Source organism: Rhipicephalus sanguineus, chromosome 11 (assembly GCF_013339695.2).
Source record: "Rhipicephalus sanguineus isolate Rsan-2018 chromosome 11, BIME_Rsan_1.4, whole genome shotgun sequence".
In the NCBI taxonomy this organism is placed as follows: domain Eukaryota; kingdom Metazoa; phylum Arthropoda; class Arachnida; order Ixodida; family Ixodidae; genus Rhipicephalus; species Rhipicephalus sanguineus.
Window position 1 is genome coordinate 140,900,534 of NC_051186.1, and position 22,054 is coordinate 140,922,587.

A 22,054-nucleotide genomic window follows, 5' to 3' on the forward strand; every position below is an offset into this window, starting at 1 on the left:
AAAATGCTTATCTCAGAGGCTACACTTTTTTCGCATTTCTCGCCAAAGTAGTGGCTGCCTTCTGCAAAGTCACAAGTGCCATCGGCATCACCAGCATGTCGACAGTGGAGAAATGTTTCTTCGTGCAGCGTTGTCTCTTGCAGAATGTGTACTTCGCGCATTGTTCTTGATAAATCGTCATTTGGGAGTCGAACTAAACATTGTCCCGCTCGTAGCGATAACAATGATGACCGGTGCTTGGAACGACGTCAAGTAAAGCACCGTCGTGCACTGTGTGACAACTTCGGGTGTGTCATGACCGCAGACTACGGCGTACGGTGCATCAGTGAATTTTGCGACTTAGCGTTTCCGGGCGCCGTATTGGATGGGAGCACAGCGAGTGACTTCATCGGTGCAGATAACGACGTAGCTATTTCTTACTGCACCGATGCTGAGATCATAGCTGACGTTTCCGGTGCTGCGGAAATGGACCCGTGCGGTTTGAAGATGCCAGCCACCGTTGCCACCGCTAAACCCTTTACCGCGCTACAGAGCTCGCATCAGCGTTCAGCGTCGATCACCGCTGTTGTGGCGGAAGGTGCTCAATTTACTTATTTGGAAGGCTTCAATAATATTGACGATGACTTGATGAATTCATGGCGCGCAAGAAGCAAGACAAGTTTGCGGACTATTTTCATGGGAAATAAAGTGCGCTAACTTGCAAAAGAAGTTCTCGCCTTGCTCTTTAGCATATGTGAGCGAATCGTCATGTTCGCGCTTTTTACGATTTTAGAAAACTGTGTCGAGGCCTGCAGTGCTTTAATTAAAGCCTTACATATGCATATTTCGTATTTCGAATTATCGATATACTGAACTATTTCGCGGTCCCCTTCGACTTCGATATATCCGGGATCGACTGTATATATATAAACGGCTCGTCGTTATTATGCCAGCTGATGCATGGCGCGTGGTAGAGTTGTCTAACACGGCGCGCTGCGGAGTGAAGGGTTGCTGGTTCAAATCCCCGGTCCGATGCTTCAGAATTTTTTCTTCCGATTTATCTTTCTTTGTGCCTTTTTATATATATACCCACATATACATATATGGGACATGACAGCGATGGCAAAAATCCACCGAGAGTGTCCATATAATTGCTATCACAATAATAAAGAGAAACCAATAAGGATTCCCAGCTCCACACTTTCTTCAGTCTTGGCACCACTATTGCGAAGCTGCCTTAATTTTTGTGCTTCTGTGGTTGCTTTGTGTATTTTAAATGTTTCTGACAGGGTGTCGGAACGGAACAAAAACCAGAAACGAAAAACGAAAAAAACGATATTTTTGACCGGAACGAAAACGTAACCGAAACTTTATCTATTATTTCGCTCCGGAGTGAAACCGAAATTTTTCAATCGTTTTTCGGTTCACGAGAAAACTTGGCAATCCGGAACAACTGAGCTCATGCAATGTGATCATATCTCAGGCAGGAATTCCAAAGCAAAGATATGTTGAAATTGTGCGAAAAGCGAAAACAGTGGCAACCAGAGATGTTTATATTAACACAAGTGGACTTTCGCGCGCCTGTCGCCTGTCACGCAGGCCAAAATGGTGACGGCATTGTCGGCGCTGAAGTTTGTTACAGCGAAAGCTGTTATGACATCACAACAGCTGATTTTGGCGCCATAGTTTCCCATCGCTGCCGGTGTCCGTCTCCGCTATCACGTGATATAAGAAAACATTCAATGAGAAAGAATTTCTTTGTGATCGGATGGGATTTTAACCCGCCCCTCTGCGTGGCAGTCGGGTCTTCCACCAGTGCCACGCTGGTGCTTGTAACTCCTTCGCAAAAATACTGTATACAGGCGTCATTTCGGGCATGGAATCGTGTTAACCTATGTAATATAGCGTGGCAGAAGAGTAAAATAACAACCAGTCATCACACAATGCTAATAGCGCAAAGAGTGTGTGGTTTAATGCTTCCCACCAGTGTTGCGGAGTTGCCCCACCAGTATTGGAATGACTCCGGAATCATTCCACACTTTCACGACCTCGGAATGGAATGAAGACAACGCCTGAAGGAGTGGAATGGGAATGTTATTAAGCACCTTCTGCATGCAATGGAATCGGAATGGAATTACGTCTTTTTCCGAAAATCGAGCACGTTTTCAAACATTCGGAAGTCACAGCCTCGAAATTAACGATAAAGCAGCATTTTTTAAAATGGCTTGGCTGATTACAAGCACGGTACATTTATAAACAACGCGCCTACTACAAACCGAGGCATCAGTTAGTGTACAAACAAACAAATTATCCCAGCAGATACCGAAGGAAGAAACGAATTGCCCTTGCGCGTTGGTTCCCATTGATACCCCCACACGAAAGTGACGAATACTCTATGAACAGTCTGATATTTATCTCACGAGCAGTTTAGTACCTGACACATGTATATAACCTTCTGCTACTAGGAAGACACTGCATACCTGTGCAGAGGCGAACACAGAAAGTTCTCCTCACCCCATCCATGCTTGCGAGGCGCGCTTGACAAGTGTGAGTGCTGTAGAGCAGTGCGGCCCAGTGTTCCGTATTCGATGCAAAGGCACAAGTTGTCCTAGCGGTGCACTGTTCCAACTAATACCAGCAGATCTAGAGGGTTTTGTTCCCCAATTACCCAAATCTTAGATTTCTCCATATTCACGACCGCTCCAGATGTGTGGCAAAACTGCTTAGTCTTCTTGAATACTACTTTTGTATAAGAATACACTATGTCGTCATTTCAGCACTAACACGTTTAAGCTTAAACAATATTAAAACACCACCATTTGTTCAAACATGCTGACCATGCAAATAGTCTATAGGTAGTGGGAGAACTGCCCCTATGAGAATTAGTAAGGTGGTTGTATGGCACGAGATATGTCGCCGAGCTGCTATCCGTCGACCTTGGTAACGTGTTTTGCGTACTCTTGCAGCTCTTAATGCATCTGATGACATCAGCTTTATGGGGCGTTCATTCTTAACTCAATAAAACTATCAAGATGCCTTTCTTACGTGGAAGAATTACATTGATGGAATTGAACTGCCCGGCCCAATTTAGTGATTACCAGGCATAAAGCTACAAATTACAGTAAAAAAGTCACAAACAAAAAAAAATTGCTGTCGGGTCCTTTGATCGCGCCTTGCGGAGCAATAAATGAGAGAGTAACAAAGCGGTCACCCTTTCAGGGATTCTAAACCAGACAGTCATCAGTTTTGCGGGCACAAGAAGCGGGAACCACACGAAGGGCGAAACTGAAACTAGCCGCTGCCACGCATGACCGGATGTGCAAGTGATAGCCGACGCACCACTGTAGTAAAGCATAAAATAAAACAGAGCTACATCAGCGCAAGAAAAAAAATCCATGTATTCCAACATGTGGAGCACACGCCAAGCAAGAGAAATGACCGAAAAAGGCGCGCTTTTTCAAAATATAAGTGATAACGTACATGTATGTCAGTGACCATTTGGAAGGTATTCGCGGAGGACGTACAGTACAGTCCACTGTTAAAGGGAACACTCGGATGAGCACCTTTCATATTGCTGACCCCCTAATTGCAAGTGGATGTGGAAACACTGTTGATGTATGACACTATTTTGTCAAAAGGACTCAGAACTGTCAGCCGCCGCTTGGTTTACTCAATTCTAAACCATTATGCTTTTGCAAGAGAGCGATATCCAGACATGCCCTGTGCGCAAATGTTCCCTTTAACAGTGGACTCGTCTGTACATGTACGTCATTGGCCCTGAAAGGGTTAAAGGCAATAAAATCATAAAAAGGCACGAAGCACTTCGGCATTCCTGTCGTCTGCGTATGACTACGGTGGAGCAGACTTTGGCACTTAGTCTTCAGTTGGCCTCAAGCGAAGCTTTGATGCGGGCATTCACGACAGCCGGCTGCGCCATCACCTACTGGTCCGTTCGCATGTGTCCCAGAAAGACACACACAACTTCTTTCTATGAAAATAAATGTTGGGTGCATATATTGGTGTTTGACCCTGGATTTTGCTAGTTTTTTGGTGATACAAAATTTCGGGTGATACAAATATTTGTGCTCCTCCTTGAGATTCGTATCCTCGATATTCTACTGTACTACAACTAAAATCTCTTAGTAATGAAAATTTTCAGCAATTTGTCAATATCTAATACTGGCATACCGTAGTTGATTTGTACATTCATAATATATATGTCAAATACAGCATGCATCTGCGCTTGATTGTGTGCATGAAAAAGTTGCCCTTCCCTGCTCAGCCTCCTCACATGTGCCTAAGCAACTCTGTGTGAAAATTACAGTGAAAGACTTACGCCCGGTCCTGGACATGTGCCTTCTCACGAATGAAGCTGCCACCAGGTGCCACCTGGGGGGCCCCTCCCATCGGCTGTTGTTGCTGCATCATCCCTGGCTGCATCCCTGGCTGTGGGACCCCAATGCTGTGGGACAAACGCACAACAACGTCTAAGCACCTGAATTCTGCAAGCACCTCATTGAGAATGGCTAAAGAATGCACCACTGATCATTTCCACGAGACCAATACAATAAACTCTCATTAAGGGAAACCTGAAGGGACCAGGAAAATAGGTTCTACTTATCAGGAGCTATATTTACTGAGATGAAAAGGGGTGCAAAATTCAGGTATGAAATCAGTGATGCACGATTTCTAGCACTCTTAAAAGCGGCACAATGTTGAAGTAGTCGAAAGCAAGCACTTTAGCTATGTTTGTATGGTTAACTTAAGCAGCAATGCCGTTTAGGATATTTCCGTTTACTGAGAATCTATAGTATTTATTTATTCATGCCCTCAAGGCCAAAGGTATTACAGAAGGGGGTGGTCATAAACAATGCAATATAGAGAAAAGAAATAAGATTTGAAATACAAGCATCAAGTTCCTGGGTTATACAATTATATCTAATGTGTTAAGCATTTACTAGAAATATAACGAGATGGTAGTGCAGAACAAGTGAACATACTGCAGTACGAAAAAAAGGGGAAATGTTTTTCGAGGGGCTCATTTCTTTGTTCTTTATTCAGAAATACCATGCTTTGCTCAAGGGTGTGTAAGCAGGGGGGAGGTTACAGCTTGGAAAAAAAAAAAAACAGGTCTTCGTTGGTGCAGCCACCTGTTCACAAGACAATTGATTCCATTCTACTACAGTTTGAACAAAAAAGAAATTCTAGTCTGCTACACTTGAATTTTAAGGTCGTGATCAGATCTTTCAAACAGATAGTGCTTAAGGTCTTTATTCATGCCACAGCTAAAGAGGCCAAAGAAAGCATAGGGGACACTATTTGTGGTTTCTTAACTACGGTGTAACGATTCTCACTTACACTGAAAGGAATTAAAGTGGATCCAAACCCACAACAACCTTCCAATTACGCGTCCGATGCTCGACCATTTGAGCTACGACGGAGGGCATTCCCCTGCCCACTTTCTTGATATCCCGTCAGGAATGCGATTAAAATAAACTAAAAATAGTAGTGGCCCTAAAATGGACCCCTGAGGGACACCCAATGTTACCTAAACCATAAAAGTGGTACCGTTGAGAATGACATGTTGTCGACGCTGTGGTAGGTACCTTGCGATCTAGTTGAATACTTTTTTTTTATCAATAATTGCTCTTTTGAACTCTTTCTGCGCCTATAGAACATGAGTCACTAGTGATCGGAGCGCGCCAAGCGAGAATTAAAAAATATGGGCGCTCCTATTAACTAGCTGCGCCATCTAGAACATTCTGCATGCCCCAATATTTCGTTTCCTGCGTAGTTAGCTTTTACAGCGAAAGCTGTTATGAGATCATTTCACCGGCCGTTTTTGGCGCCGTAGTTGTCTGCCGCCGCCGCCGCCGCCGCCGCCGCCGGTGTCCGTAACCAGTATCGCTCGAAATAAGAAAAAAAACGAAATTAGAAAAAAATTCCAGGATGGAACGAGGTTCGAACCTGGGCCCTCTGCGTGGGAGCCCAGTATTCAACCTCTGAGCCATACCGGTGCTTGAAACTGCTTTGCAAAAAGGTCCTATACAGGCTTCATGTCGGGAAGGAACCACATTAGCATATGCAATATAGCGTCGTAGAAGAGTAAAGTAAGCACCAAGCGTCGCACAACGCGAATTCTGTAACCAGGCGTCACACAATGCGAATTGCGCAACGAGTAGCTTGTTGAATGCTTCCAACCCATTACAAAGGGATCTGTCATAATTCTTCGTCGTCATCAGGGACAGCATCAACAAAGTGCGCATAATGCCTTACATGCGTTAAGCAGGTATTACGGCTCTCCGTAGAATGACGAAAAATGGCACAGTGCCTGCTGCCCTACTTCTCAAAAATGACAATGATTTATAGCGTAGTGGGTTCCTCGCAAGTGCACTTGTATTGGTTGCCAAGGAAGCCCATAAGCGCATGATCCATTTACTCGGGGTCTCAGTAAAATTACAATGATTTAGAGCGTAGTGGGTTCCTCGCAAGTGCACTTGTATTGGTTACGAAGGAAGCCCATAAGCGCATGATCTATTTCGTCGGAGTCTCAGTAAAATTAGAATGATTTATAGCGTAGTGGGTTCCTCGCAAGTGCACTTGTATTGGCTGCCAAGGAAGCCCATAAGCGCATGATCCATTTCCTCGGCGTCTTAGTAAAGCTCTTCGCCCCCCCCGCCCCGTCTCTCTCCCACGTCAACGTATGTTATACAGCATGACGGGAGAGGGAAATAGCGACCGGGCATCACCCAATGCCAATTACATAACTGGTGGGCCGTTTAAAACTTCCAAACCATTACAAAGGGTTGAACCATAATTCTTCATCGTCATCAGTCGTCGCGTCAACAAAGTGCACATAATGCCTTACAGACGTGTAGCTGGTGCCTCGCTTCTCCGCAGAATGACGAATAATGGCTTAGTAGGTGCTTCCCAACTTCACAAAAATTGTGATTTGTGGCGTAGTGGGTACCTTTCTAGTGTACTTGTATTGTAGCCCCAAGAGAGCTTACAACGGCTCTAGAAACGCCGCTCTTCCAGCTTTCGCTGTGACTGTGCTGCGGTTTCAGCGCAGGCCTGGCGTTTTTTTTTTCACAAGCGGCAGCGATTTTTAATAGTGCCTCATAGGGCACCTCGCTTCCAGGGTGGAGACACCTTTTGACCCCCTCAGCGCCGCCGTTTCTTTGCCGGGAGGCATATTGGTTCTAAAGTGTCAGACGGAATGCAGTGGCTAGAGCAGCGGGGACGGTGCTGTAAACATGTTGGTGTTTAACTCTTTCGCTACTGCACCTACTCAGATAGCTCAATTTGACTGACTCATTTCAAGTTCAAATTCTCACACAGTTTGCGGGCACCTAGCGCCATCTAGGTAAGAAAGTGGGGAACACACAACGTGATCCACAATCTTTTTTTGGTTTTTTGCTTGAGGGAAGTCTTCCTACGCCCCAAAAAGTCTCAGATTGCTGCGCGAGCACATCGGTCATGGTGTCGCCATCGCACGCGAACATTCCTAAAAGACGACGTGTTTCTCTCTAATCGAGCATTTCAACAGCCGATTTTGTGGATGAAATCGGTAGCAGTGAGTCTGGAGAAAATGTTGACATGTCAGATTTCGGCCCCAATGACGTGGAAGTGCCAAGTCAAGCCGCAACATCCAGCAGGTGAAGTCTAGGGTTTGACGAAAACTCGTCTGGCGAGGAAAAATCATGGTCGATGAAAACGTACACTCGCCAAAAACGTACACTCGCCAAATTATTTTGGCGAGTGTACGTTTTCATCGACCAACATCCAGCAGGTGAGTGTCAGCTGTATGTGCAGCGCACATTTTGATGTCTAATGAATAGTTATGAGCAGCGGAGTATGTATTCACAGCCATATCACTTGTTTTCAGGGTCTCAACGTTCCACGGAGGCGATTTCTTGCCGGCAACTGTAAAGCGTGTGCAGTTTTTTTCCAAGACGGAACCTGGGGGCCGAAGTTGGCGGCATGCTCTGGAGTAACGCACGGCGCTTCGTGCGGGCCGTCGATTTATTTCAAATGTTTTTCACCGCACAGCTGATCAACATGATCTGTGACAACACAAACAAATATGCGTGGGCGCATATTTTGGAGAGGCAGACCTACGCAGAAAAAGACGGTTTGTGGAAGAATTTCAGTCCCGACGAAGTGATGCGGTGCATAGGAATCCTCATCTACATGGGAATTGTTGAGTTGCCTTGCCTGCATCTCTATGGAACACCTCAGAGTTATTTTCGGGCCTCATTCCTCCGAAGATTATCTAAGAGTCATGGACTCGGAGAAGACAAACCCCGTCCGCGATGGCAAGCTGCACAGGATCACACATCTACTACAGCACATAAAGGACATGTCTTGTCAGCTTTTTCAGCCATACCGGAACTTGTGCATGGACGAGCGAATGGTCAAGTCAAAAGCATGTTCAGGAATTCGGCAGTACAGTCAACGTTTGATTTTTCGGACCCCCTAGGGACCGCGAAATTGTCCGAAAAAGCAAATTCATGCTTTTTTATTCTGCAAAAGCGGTCAAATCGCCACAACTACGTCCGAAATGGCTTTAATGCCTCCCAGTACACTTATCAGGCATTTTGGTGCGCGACCAGGCTCTCGCAAATACATTCGGTACCTGCAGCAAAACTCACTTAACAACGTGCCAACCGCCATTTACTTGCAAATTTGTGTCTCATGGTTAGCGCCGCTGATACCAGCAAAGCACGGAATACCATATTTACTTGAATCTAAGCCGATGTTTTTTTTTGAAAAAACGATGTGCGAAAGTGTGTGTGTGGGGGGGGGGGAGGGGGTTGGCTTAAATTCGAGTACAATGATAATTTTTTTTTTTTCTGGCCTTGCGGATTTCGGGGGTCGGCCTAGAATCGCGGCCGGCCTAGATTCGAGTAAATACGGTAGATTATGGCTCTCTCGCATGGAGCATTTGGAAACGATGACGCGGAACACAAGGACTGTGGCGGAAGAGCCGACGACTCGTCCGGCTTTCCCCGATGCGCATGCGCAGGCATCGCCGAATCTCCGCCGATACGCAATTTGCTGCCGTGTGAAGCTGATCATTTCTAAATGTGTGCAGCACATCACCAACTAAGCTGACGCCGTCACTGTACTGTTGCTGTACCGTACGCATGCATTTGCCATGAAAGTGTGCGTGATGCCCACTCCGTTCCTGACCGCACACGGGCGCGGCAATGGCGACTTGATTTCATTCGTGAAGGAAGCACACCTGTGTGGCGCACTTAGCGGTCTCGCACAAAGAGGCAGCATGAATGGCGGCGCGGCGCGTATGGGTTCTCGCCTATTAAATGCATGCGGTATGCATGTAACTGTGCTAGGCCACATGCACTACCGAGCAGTTAACTGAAGATGCTCATCGTAAGAGTTGTCAGCGATTAAGCCGTACTGGCACGTTTGCCACCTGCTGCCATCATGCCTCCGTGCATTTCTGCTGCTTATCCGTAAAGATATTGCCGCACGGCGCCGTGATAGCGGCCCCTTTGAATTTCTGGTCAGCTCCACCCCATAACACTTCAGCATTGCGGCAAAGCTGACTTTCAGACTCTGCTACTGTCACAAACAGATTAACTCGCGAAAGTGCTGGTTCGAACCTACGAGATGATAGATGCGGTAGAGGTGGGGGGCTTCAATTAATGCCTTTCAGACCTGCAATTTGGGCAGAAAGTCTGAAAAATCGGACGCTGAAGAGTTTCAGCGTCCAAAACTTTGGACGTTCTTATACAATGACGTCTATCGGGCTGGTGACGGTGCCACAAAAGCGTCCGAATTTTCGAGCATGTCCAGAAAATTGGGCATCCGAAAAATCGGCAGTTCACTGTATATGCGGCACAAGGGGGTCAGATGGGGATATAAGCTCTGGGTCCTCGCAGACTCAAGGATAGGCTACACTGTCCAATTCAGTGTTTATACTGGGAAGAGAGAAGCACCCAGCTCAAAGGGACTGGCCTATGACATTGTCACCCATCTGTGCGAGTCATATTTGAATCAAGGTTACGTTACCTAACATGACAATTTTTACACGTTCCTCTTTGTACATCTTCTTGAGCGGGAAAACTGTCTTGCAGAACAACGTGCAAAGATTCCCCTCCCAGTTGAAAGACAACACCTGTGTGAAAAGAGCAACTCGAGGAGACATTTGCTGGATGCGGTGCAGTGACATGCCATACTTACAGTGGGAGGACAAACGTGCTGTAAACTTGATGAGCACAGCACACACTGCAAACAAACATGTCAATGCAACGCGAAAAGTGAAGAGAGGAGACCAATGGGCAAAGATTCCCATCAGGAAGCTGCTCTTGATAGAAGACTATAATAAGGGAATGCTTGCTGTTGACAAGTCAGATCAACTTATTGCTTCGTATAATGTTCTGATGAAATGTGTCAGATGGACTCTGTTCTTCCACTGCATCAACATTGCTGTCGTGAACAGTTTCATACTTTTTGAAGCAGACAGGGAAGATCAGCGTGACATAGAGGAGCTCTCCGGAAAGACTGGCTTTGACCAGCTTGCCTTTCGAATTGAACTGGTCAACCAGATGCTTGGCATGGAAGTCAGAACACAAGCCCCAGGTCCAAGGAAAGCGCTGTAATTGCAAGCTGCAGTACAAGAAGCGAAAAATAGACATGAAGACAGCAGTTTTGTGTGAGCCATTCGGTGTCTGCCTGTGTTTCATCCCGACAAGGGACTGCTTTGAAGAATGGCACGAGATGCACCCACGCTAACTTTCTTTTTTGTGGAAAGAACAGTTTTCGGTAATATTTTCTGAAACTTCTACAACCTTTTTATAACATAAAGGCTACAAATTGTATGTCTTGGATTTTTTTCAGCTGCACTATTTTTCAAGTTGTTCTCCTTTTTAAAGCATGAAAGGTATCTTCACTGTGTAAACGTTTCTTTATAAACATTTTTTTTCATTAACTTACATAATAAATATATACGCAACATTTATGTTATTGGATAGAACATTCTTTTAGCTACATTTCGATACCAAACAATGTAAACAAGGCATTAGTATCTATCCGGTAAAAAATATTTCTTCCACCTTATAAAAACTGCCCTTTCTCCCACGGTAGTGAAAAAGTCAAGTTATTAGATCAGTTCTTTGACCGCTATGACAGGCTGCAGTGTGCCATTGTGCACAAGTGAAAGGCCAAAGGATGTTTCGCTTTCCTCAGCAGCTAGCAAAAAAAAAAAAGGGGAAGCGCAAGTTAAACGCGACCACTGGCATCCAACAGACAGCAGCAAGATATGCGAGGTTAGTTGTTGACTTGTCAGAGCATATGACCGTGCATTTTTGACTGCTGGCCGTAAACATGCTGTTGAACAAATTCATGCACGAATTAAATGCTTGTCTCGCTATAGCTCCATAGCATTATCATTGTGTGAAGCTGCTATTACAGAGGATCTGATAACAGTAGCACGGCTAATTGGGCTAATTGGTACCAGGCCTGGGCAAAGATACCTTGAAATTGTGTCGCGATACAATACAAGATACTCGGGCAAGAAGTATTTGAGATACAGATACAAGATACCTCCGGAATTATTGTATCCGATACGACATTCTCCAACTGTATCTTAAGATCAGGCACGTAGGCAAGGGGGGGGGCCCGGGGGGCCCGGGCCCCCCCTGAAATTTTTCCAGCCTTCTATATTCCCAGGCAACTTTTTTTTGTTTTTGCCATGGAAAGACTTTCTTTCGAACAATTAGGCCTTGGGCCCCCCCCGAAAAAAAATCCTGGTTACGTGCCTGCTTAAGATACTTCGATACATTTGCAAACTTGCTATTATAGATCAGTACAATGAAGCAGCAAACGCTTACGTACAAAATTGTTTACTATAACACTTCTCAGCTGCAACCAACTTTGTTAAAGGACTGTCTACCGCTCGGAAAAATTTTCCTGATTGTGGTGCAAATGAGAAGATCGTTCGTCATATCGGCGGCAATGAGCATGCTTTTGTCCCATAAAAAGGGAATTATATTTTTAATTTGAAGTTGAAAATTGTGAAAGAATGACCGCTAGTGTCGCCCAACGGCGATGTGGTTCAAACTACTGGTAGGACAAGAAATCCTCGCAGGTAGACTCATTTTGCTTAAACTCCCATGTATAACTTGAAATTGTATTTTATGCACTTGAGGTAGCTTTCGGTTGCGCCAGAGAGTAATTTTTGCTTTTTTTTTTCTCACGCGTCCGAAAAGGCGCCCGGCTTCGATTTCGTCTGCTTCAACTCATGCGGTCCTCCGCGCTGGTCGTACCCGTGCCACTGTATTGTTGTTAGGATGTCTCACATGTGTTGTGCCGTGAAGGCGTGCATTTATCGTCTCTTTTTGATGAGTCAACTTAGCTTGGATTGTGGAAGCAGTGCTAAAATAAATGCATAGACTGCAATTACAGCAAAACAAGTATTCTGTAATCATATAATAAAGCTTCATTTAACCGCTAGCGCGCTGAAAACAGCTGTTACATTAATTATATTAGTGTTCAGTGAAAATAAAGTAATCCTACAGAAATCGCATGTGCTTTCGGTTTTAATTTTTACCGGCAGTACAATCGTCATCGCGTCCACCAACCAGTGTTGTAGGCATGTTTCACACCAATGGAAGAAGACAGAATGCAGATAGAAAAATTCTCTTCTAAAAATATTTTCCAGAGAAACCGCTGCAAGGCTGGACACTTCAGACTGTATGCTTTCGATTGCGGTACAAAACAGGAAAGCGATGAAGGACGGTAGACAGTCCCTTTAAATTTTAAAGAAACATGTCTGTATCCCAGAATTTGTCTTTCTTGCTCAAGGTATATATTAGTTTTATTCTGAAACAACTTACTGGGATTTGCTTGAGACAGCTGCTTGAATTCTGACTCTAAATTCGCGGGATCGAATCCCAGCTGCGCGGCCGCATTTTCGATGTAGGTGAACATGCTTGAGGCTTGTGTACTTAGATTTACGTGCATGTTAAACAAACCCAGGTGGTCGAAATTTCCGGAGCCTTCCACTACTAGTCCCTCATTATGATATTGTCACGGGGATGACGAATACATGAGAGAGATAGCAGCGAGTATATTTACAATATTTACAAGCAACTGTGCCACCGAATGGCTGCCAGCATATCGCGCGGCATTCCAGCTTGTTCCTTGTCTCTTCGTCTCCAACGGCGTGCTCATCCACAATGCCTCGTAACAATATCGTGGTCTTGGGATGTAAAACCCCAACAATTATTATTAATATGACAGCTCTTTATACGCTGCACTGTCAGTGGTTTTTGCTTGCCACTTTTATAATTGATGGGTGTTGCTGCTCTACTTGCCGACAAGCTAGCGGGTTGCCATTTTACTTACAAGAACGTCAATAAGAAGAATGTCAATTAGTTGCCATTTACTAACAAGAACATCAATAAGAAGCCTCCGCACAATGGCACAAATACTGCTGTGCAGTCTTACCTAGTCCGTAAGCGTATTACCGTTTTCGCAATACCGGATCACCCGACGTGTAAAGCAGCAACAGCAGTTGTAGCGATAGTTTTTTTGCGAGGCATCGTGTATAAACTGAGGACCTAAAACTGCAAGGATTTTTTATATTTTACTTATCTGCTGGCGTAAAGCGTTCATTAGCAATATATTCACTAATATGTAATATTTTAACATTTCTTCTCCAAGAGAACTAGTGCTGCCCAGAAATGTCTGAGATGTATTTTAGTGGCACAAAGCGTCGCAGTATACCACTGCTATTCATACGACTGCCACTTATAGCTGCGACTACCTGGTGATTTGTAACAGCAACGTGGTTCAGACAAGAGAGAGAAAGAAGGAATATAGGAAAGGTAGGGAGGTTAACTAGACTACGTACAGTTTGCTACCCTACTCATAGGGAGGGGAATAAGGGAGCAAAAGAGCGAAAGAAAGGGAGACACATTTCAGACATTCACAGTAAATAAGCATGCAGGGTGTTTAACGTAACTAGACCCAAATATATAAAAAAAATGTGATTAACCGCAACTGAATGAAACCAATGGCATATGGTTTACCATCATGTGGGCGCGTTGTAGGGTTTTAAAGACGATAGTCTTTCTTGGGGAACTTAAACGCAGAAATTTTGGTCTGTCTTTCTGTTTGTCGGCACGTCACCCAATTCAGCCACCCGGCCAAAGTTGAACCACTCGCTTACTGCCCACCCATCTTGAACTGGTACGGCTGTTCATACTTGTGAACGCTGTCGACCAAAAAGTAAATATTACGCATATCTGAGGTGCAACATCATTAGGTAAGCATTAGGTGGTGTGTTCCTTTAATAGAAAATACATAGATACGCAATTTTAAAGACCCTAGTTTCTTAAGCTGCGCTGAAAACGCGACTGCGCTGAAACTTGTCTTCCTCCGTGCCCTTTGCACAAGCTCATGTTGTGTTTCGGTTTCGGTTCAGTATTGCATTGTACGAATGACAGGGGGCGCCGCTCTGGCATTCCAGTTTTACCCAGGCGACGTGTAAATAAGAGAGTTTGTGGAGAGTACTCGTGAGTGCGGACGTTTCTTCTCCTTCGGCGCATCATGCCAAACAGCGTGTTTGGGCTGGCCGGCGTCCCTACCGGTCGCGTTGGTCACCGCCGGTCTTCGCCTGCCGCTGCACCGGGACTACCAGCCCGCAACACAGCACTCATGTTTCCCGACGTATTGCCAGATGGTGTCCATATCTCACGCAGATACGCGGCCAATTTTTTATCTTGCGAAGCATTGGGTAAATTATGCAACATTTTTTTATATTCACCTTACAACCAAGTGCTTGTCGTCACGTCATGGTGGGCGTTCCAAAACGATCGATCCAATTTCTGCTGATCATAGGGAAGGCCCTGAAGCCTCGTTGCTTCAAGAACATCCGCACGCTACCGGCAGAGTATACAGCCAACTGCAAGGCATGGATGACGCGGGAAATCTTCGAACAGTGGCTGATAAAGCTCGACCGCAAGTTTGAATTAACTAACAGAAGGGTGCTCTTGGTAGTTGACAACTGCTCGGCGCACGTGGTTGATGTGGACTTGAAGGCGATTAAGCTCTCGTTTCTGCCGCCGAACACAACAGCAGCCCTGCAACCAATGGACCAGGGGGTCATTAAAGGACCCCTGACAGCAAAATTTTCGTTGATGACTTTTTTACTGTAATTTGTAGCTTTGTGTCTGGCAACCTCTAAGTTAAATCATAAATGCTCTAGCATATCGCATAACTCATTCTAGCGTAGTTAATTACGACCATTTTAGCGTCACTTCAAAACGCCCGCCTAAAAACCACAAGAAACTGGCGCCCCATGCGGGGGAGCGTCAAAGACCACGTGCACACAAGCACACGTGCACACGTGCGCCCCGCAAACCTTCTGTGACGTCCACAATACTTGCTTTACTCGTGGAACGTCACGCGGGGCCTCTATCTACGTCGTACCAGGATGTCGCGAGGTGCAGCCAACTCAAGTGAGCACTCCACGCTTATTTTAAAACCAAATTAAGATATCTTAAAGGCAACGTTCGTCACTAATAATCGGTCAGATGTGCCCCCGTATACAGGAAAGTCAAACAACACAAACATCTCGAGGTTTCAATTTTGGTGTCAGGGGTCCTTTAAGAACTTAACATGTTCATTCTAAAAAGACAGGGCGTGCAAACACAGACACAAGAAAGAAGTCAGGACATCTTCAAAGGTGCGCTTAGTGAACACAAACGACACAAACGAAAAAGTACAGGACATAAGGCAACGAGCGCAAACTACCAACTGGTTTATTGTCTGAAAAAACGTAACCCCAAGAAAGGGGCGTGTCAAACAACGAGCATGCGCAGATGCTCATAAGAAGGCAAACGGGGCAGGGCGATAATGAGCGGGGGGGGGGGGGGGGTACGGAAGAAAGGAAAAGGTGAAAAAGGAGGGTAAGGAGGGAGCGCGATTCGAAGAAGCAAGATCGAATCAAAATTAGCTTGTAATTTTCGCAAAATCTACCTCAGCCGCCGTAAGGACGATAGAAGGGGCACTAACACAAGCTTCCTCGCCTTCTTCCATAATTTTCAATGTCTCTAAAATTTCTCGGACAGTTTTATCTTCGGAGCGGGCTACTACAGCTGTTCTTTCGAAGAAGGCTTTACATGAACATTTCTTGCAATGTGCCGCTAAGTTACTAGCGGCTGCTAGCTGCTGGCAAGCGTACCGATGCTCTCTTAGCCTTAGATTAAGGCATCGTCCCGTCTGTCCGATGTACGACCTACCACACGATAACGGTATCTTATACACCACCCCTTTCGTGCACTCTACGAACCTGTCTCTGTGCTTAACATCGCAAATTGGCTTATGGGTCATTTGACCTGTATTGACCTTTTTGCACAAGCCTTTCAGCTTTTGCGGAGCTGAAAAGATTACGTTAATATCGTGTCGCGCAGCGATTTTCCTCATTCTATGTGAAAGACTGTGTATGTATGGCAAAACGACAGGCCTCTTGCTTTTATCTATAGGTACTCTAGCTATGCTAGGGTCGCGTTTTAGTTCTCCTATCTGCTTTTCACAAATTTGTGTAATCATTCCTTTAGGATAGCCACTGCTCTGAAGTCGCTTAATTTGGGTTGCTACGCTTTCTTCTACCCTGTGGTGGCATGATTTCGCAAGGGCTTGCTTCACGCACGTGGTTGCGATTCCTCGTTTAATTATTTTTGAATGCCCCAAATCGAAAGGAAGAAGCCCTTTCTCACCCCGCACTTTGTACGACCAACAGGTATGTTGATCCCCCATTTCGATTTCCAAGTCAAGGAACTCTAATCTACCTTCCACTGGGAGTTCAAATGTGAATTCCAACCCTTTATGTGCCCTTTCAAATGACTTGACAACACTCTGCGGAGTAAATGTGTCTTTCTTGGTTCTTTTGGTGCAAATTAAATAGTCGTCGACGTATCGGAAACATGCGATAATGCCAATTTCGCGTAGACTATCCGACATCTCACGGTTACCCACTGCCAAAAACAAATCTGATAAAACCGGTGCAACGCAAGAACCAATTGGGACACCCTCTTTTTGGACATATAAAAGCCCTTCATGTGCTATCACAGTTGAGTGCAGGTAATAGTCCAAAAGGTCGAGGAAACCCGCAACACTGCACCTGCACAAGTCCTGGAACTTGGAAATCCCGAACAGGTCAATGGCGTCCTCTACTGCCCTGACAGTCTCTTTCCTCATTTTTCAATAGACGTCAAAGACCTTTTCTACAATATTCCGAGGAAAGAGACTGTCAGGGCAGTAGAGGACGCCATTGACCTGTTCGGGATTTCCAAGTGCCAGGACTTGTGCAGGTGCAGTGTTGCGGGTTTCCTCGACCTTTTGGACTATTACCTGCACTCAACTGTGATAGCACATGAAGGGCTTTTATATGTCCAAAAAGAGGGTGTCCCAATTGGTTCTTGCGTTGCACCGGTTTTATCAGATTTGTTTTTGGCAGTGGGTAACCGTGAGATGTCGGATAGTCTACGCGAAATTGGCATTATCGCATGTTTCCGATACGTCGACGACTATTTAATTTGCACCAAAAGAACCAAGAAAGACACATTTACTCCGCAGAGTGTTGTCAAGTCATTTGAAAGGGCACATAAAGGGTTGGAATTCACATTTGAACTCCCAGTGGAAGGTAGATTAGAGTTCCTTGACTTGGAAATCGAAATGGGGGATCAACATACCTGTTGGTTGTACAAAGTGCGGGGTGAGAAAGGGCTTCTTCCTTTCGATTTGGGGCATTCAAAAATAATTAAACGAGGAATCGCAACCACGTGCGTGAAGCAAGCCCTTGCGAAATCATGCCACCACAGGGTAGAAGAAAGCGTAGCAACCCAAATTAAGCGACTTCAGAGCAGTGGCTATCCTAAAGGAATGATTACACAAATTTGTGAAAAGCAGATAGGAGAACTAAAACGCGACCCTAGCATAGCTAGAGTACCTATAGATAAAAGCAAGAGGACTGTCGTTTTGCCATACATACACAGTCTTTCACATAGAATGAGGAAAATCGCTGCGCGACACGATATTAACGTAATCTTTTCAGCTCCGCAAAAGCTGAAAGGCTTGTGCAAAAAGGTCAATACAGGTCAAATGACCCATAAGCCAATTTGCGATGTTAAGCACAGAGACAGGTTCGTAGAGTGCACGAAAGGGGTGGTGTATAAGATACCGTTATCGTGTGGTAGGTCGTACATCGGACAGACGGGACGATGCCTTAATCTAAGGCTAAGAGAGCATCGGTACGCTTGCCAGCAGCTAGCAGCCGCTAGTAACTTAGCGGCACATTGCAAGAAATGTTCATGTAAAGCCTTCTTCGAAAGAACAGCTGTAGTAGCCCGCTCCGAAGATAAAACTGTCCGAGAAATTTTAGAGACATTGAAAATTATGGAAGAAGGCGAGGAAGCTTGTGTTAGTGCCCCTTCTATCGTCCTTACGGCGGCTGAGGTAGATTTTGCGAAAATTACAAGCTAATTTTGATTCGATCTTGCTTCTTCGAATCGCGCTCCCTCCTTACCCTCCTTTTTCACCTTTTCCTTTCTTCCGTACCCCCCCCCCCGCTCATTATCGCCCTGCCCCGTTTGCCTTCTTATGAGCATCTGCGCATGCTCGTTGTTTGACACGCCCCTTTCTTGGGGTTACGTTTTTTCAGACAATAAACCAGTTGGTAGTTTGCGCTCGTTGCCTTATGTCCTGTACTTTTTCGTTTGTGTCGTTTGTGTTCACTAAGCGCACCTTTGAAGATGAATCAACACCAACTAGCCCACCTTATAGCTCTTCTCAAGTCAGGACACCGTGTTTGCACGCCCTGTCTTTTTAGAATGAATACTTACCAACTAGCTCAGCTCTCTGTTATTCTAACTTAAAGTGCTTTTACAGGCGCCACATGTTGGAGCGTTTGGCGTTATGCACCGCCGGTACGAAAGGCTACGATGTGACGCTGCTCACGGCCTTGCATATGTTGGTGCGGGCCTAGGATCAGGTCACGGCAACAACTGTTGCCAATTGCTTCCGCCACAGTGGCTTTTGTGTGGCCAGTGAGGGCACAGCCAGTGCCGACGCTGGCACAGCTTGCGAGCCCGACGAGCGCGAGGCTGCGGTCATTCCTGCCGGACTGCGGGATGCGCTGGAGGACGTGAGCTTCAACGACTACATCGATGCAGATCGCTGTGCAGCGGTCTGCGGCACAATCACCGACGATGATATCATCGCGCAGATTACTGGCAGAGAAGCGCCTGTCGTCGATGTAGGTGCGGTTGACGAAGAGGATGAGGCGCCAACGCGGCCCTCAGCTTCGGAGCTAATGGAGGCTATGCATGTCGCACGCCTATTCTTCAGCTTCGAGGAAGGCGAAGAGGATGCTTTCCGCCACGTTCACGCATTCAAAAACAAGGCTATGGCGATCGCATTCAAAGAAGAGAAGCAGACAGTGATCACGGATTATTTTCGCAAATAAATGAATTTGGGTGATCTTCCAACAACCCGGTCTCATTTCTTGCTGTTTCTTCAATGAATTTCGTTAGTTCGAATTCAGTTTAATTCGAACTCATTGGGTGTCCCCGTGAAACTCGAATTAACGAGCTTTTACTGTACTACCATTTAAGTGTGTTGACATCACGATCGAAAAAGCGAATTATACGCCAACGGACTCATGAGTTGACTAACTCAGACTCACTCAGACTCAGAAAGAGTCGCAAGTTTGAGTGAGTTCGAGTGAGTACGGTTGCAAAAACTTTTAGTGAGCCTTAGTCCGAGTGTCCTGGCGCGTGTGCATCTCAGTCATGCCGGATCTCACAGCTCTGAGACCACACACAGCGCCACCACAAGAACCGCTGCCAGGCAGTTCTCATGGTGTAATTACGTAACAAGTGCGTCCTCGCAAAAAAGGAGAAACGGCCACACAGAGGCTTCAGGCACGCCTCGGATCCCCACAGATAGCATTCACTGTGTACAGCATGTGATGACAAAATGATGAACGAGAGGGAAGAAATGCACTCATGGCTGGTCATTGTGTGCACGCGGGGTTTTCGGTCATTTAGACAGGGCTCATAAAAAATTACGGGGGATGCTCAGAAGTCTCTCAGAATGTGAAGGCCCATTGGCCCACTGTTCTGATCGCCCTCTCCACAAAGCCCCAGAACACTTGCGTAGCATTAGGGGCTCTTGTTGGGCTTCATCCACTGGGACGCCAGTGCTTGCCCCTACTGGCAAGCTTAAAGGAGTACTGACACGATTTTGAAGTGCAGCAAAACGGACGTTTTTGGTTTCCTTGGCATGTAGTGTTAACGCTCTCCCCACACCGCATCAGGGAAACACGTATAATTATTTAAGTTTGATTTTAAAGTTTTCATCTCCCAGCATCTGCAAGGCAGCTTCACCGCATGGAGAGCCCTATGACGTTTCAAGTCAGCTCACTTGGTTTGCGAAGTCTGGGTTCTGCATGCAGCCTTAATCACAGAAATCGCTGTCAGAGGCACTGGACGACAATTCACTCATCATGAACCACGTTCGACTGACAGCAAAGGAGAGCAGGTGCATATTTCGTGGGTTGCAGTCTGCCCGTGACGTCACGGGCAGACTTGACACGTCACTATGAAGCCGCCCTCTCGAAATCGAAACCGAAACTGCTGGTTGAAAGAAGCGGTATTAAAAATGTATGCAATGCATCCCCAGGCACCACGACACTTTTTTTAGGGTTCTCGACACCCGTGCTTTCATTTAGAGCAACAACCCGAAAAATTTTAAAATTGATGTCAGTACTCCTTTAATCCTAGTGGCCCCTCTGCTCCCAGTGCTTCCCAATCTACATTGCATGCAGTGGCCTCTTCCTCCCGATGGCAGTTACGATGAGCCAAAATTCGGGCTGCTCTACAGCCTCTTCCACAATGGTGCCGGTACACACCGCTCGTGACTAGGACCTGGTCACGCGACATTTTTGCCTCTTAAAGTAATTTTTTACAGCAAAAGCTGTTATGAGATCACAAGAGCCGATTCTGGTGGCACAGTTGCATGCAGCCGCCAGTGTCCGTAACTGCTAACATGCGAAATAAAAAAATATCCAGGACCAAATAGGATGTGAACCCGGGCCCTCTGCATGGCACAGTCGAGTATTCTACCACAGAGCCATGCCGGTGTTGGAAGCTCCTTTGCAAAAATACCCTATACAGGTGCCATGTTGGCCAAGGAATCGCGTTAACATATGTAATATATGCATAAAGTAAAGGTAAAGTAAAGTAAAGTAAGAATCAGACATCACACAATGTAAATTACGTAATGAGTAGGTCGTTTAAAGCTTTCAACCCATTAATTACAAAGGGCTCAGCCATAATTCTTCATTGTCATCAGGCACAGCATATATAAAGTGCACATAATGCCTTACAAATGTGTAGCGGGTACCTGCCTTCTATGCAAAATAATGAACAACATAGCGGGTGCTTCCCTACTTCACAAAAATTATGATGATTTATGGTGTAGTGGGTATCTTGCAAGTGTACTTGTAGTAGCTGCCCCGAGAGAGTCTACAACAGGCTCTAGAAAGGCCGCTCTTCCAGCTGTCGCTGTGACTGTGCTGCGTGTTTCGTGCAGGCCTGTAACTTTTTTTTGCTCACATCAATGCTGCAAGCACGAAGCAAGTGCACAAGCTGTGCGCTCACGTACTCTTTAAAATTTTTTTGCTGACGCAAGCGCCACAAAGTGGATGCACAGCACGTGCACTCAAGTGATGATATTTTCCGTACCTCCTATGACCATTAAACATAGAGATTTAAGACCTTAAAATACAATGACCGTAATATCGAAGTCAGAGCTGTGGTCAACGCAGATGATGAAGCACCCAGAGCAAGAACTAAGACATCACATCCGAAGGCCGCCTACCCAGAAGTGCCATCATTATGCATGCTTTTCTTTCCTGTTATTAGCCTCCTACTACATGCTGACTGCTTCACATGAAACCGATTCCCACAAGGCGTAAGATCTGCCGAATTTTTTGTTTTGAGGGGGCGGGGGGGATTGTAAGTGACATAAACTTGACTGT

The 22,054-nt window shown here is 45.7% G+C and overlaps 1 protein-coding gene across 1 annotated transcript in view; it reads right to left on the reverse strand.

Annotated features, from left to right (window-relative positions):
- The window catches only part of LOC119374818 (uncharacterized), a 236,253-nt gene that overhangs the window by 108,991 nt on the left and 105,208 nt on the right, over positions 1–22,054 (reverse strand). The window contains exon 3 of the mRNA XM_037645010.2: positions 4,316–4,441. Coding sequence (XP_037500938.1) covers positions 4,316–4,441 — 126 coding nt within the window. The remainder of the gene's footprint in view (positions 1–4,315; positions 4,442–22,054) is intronic.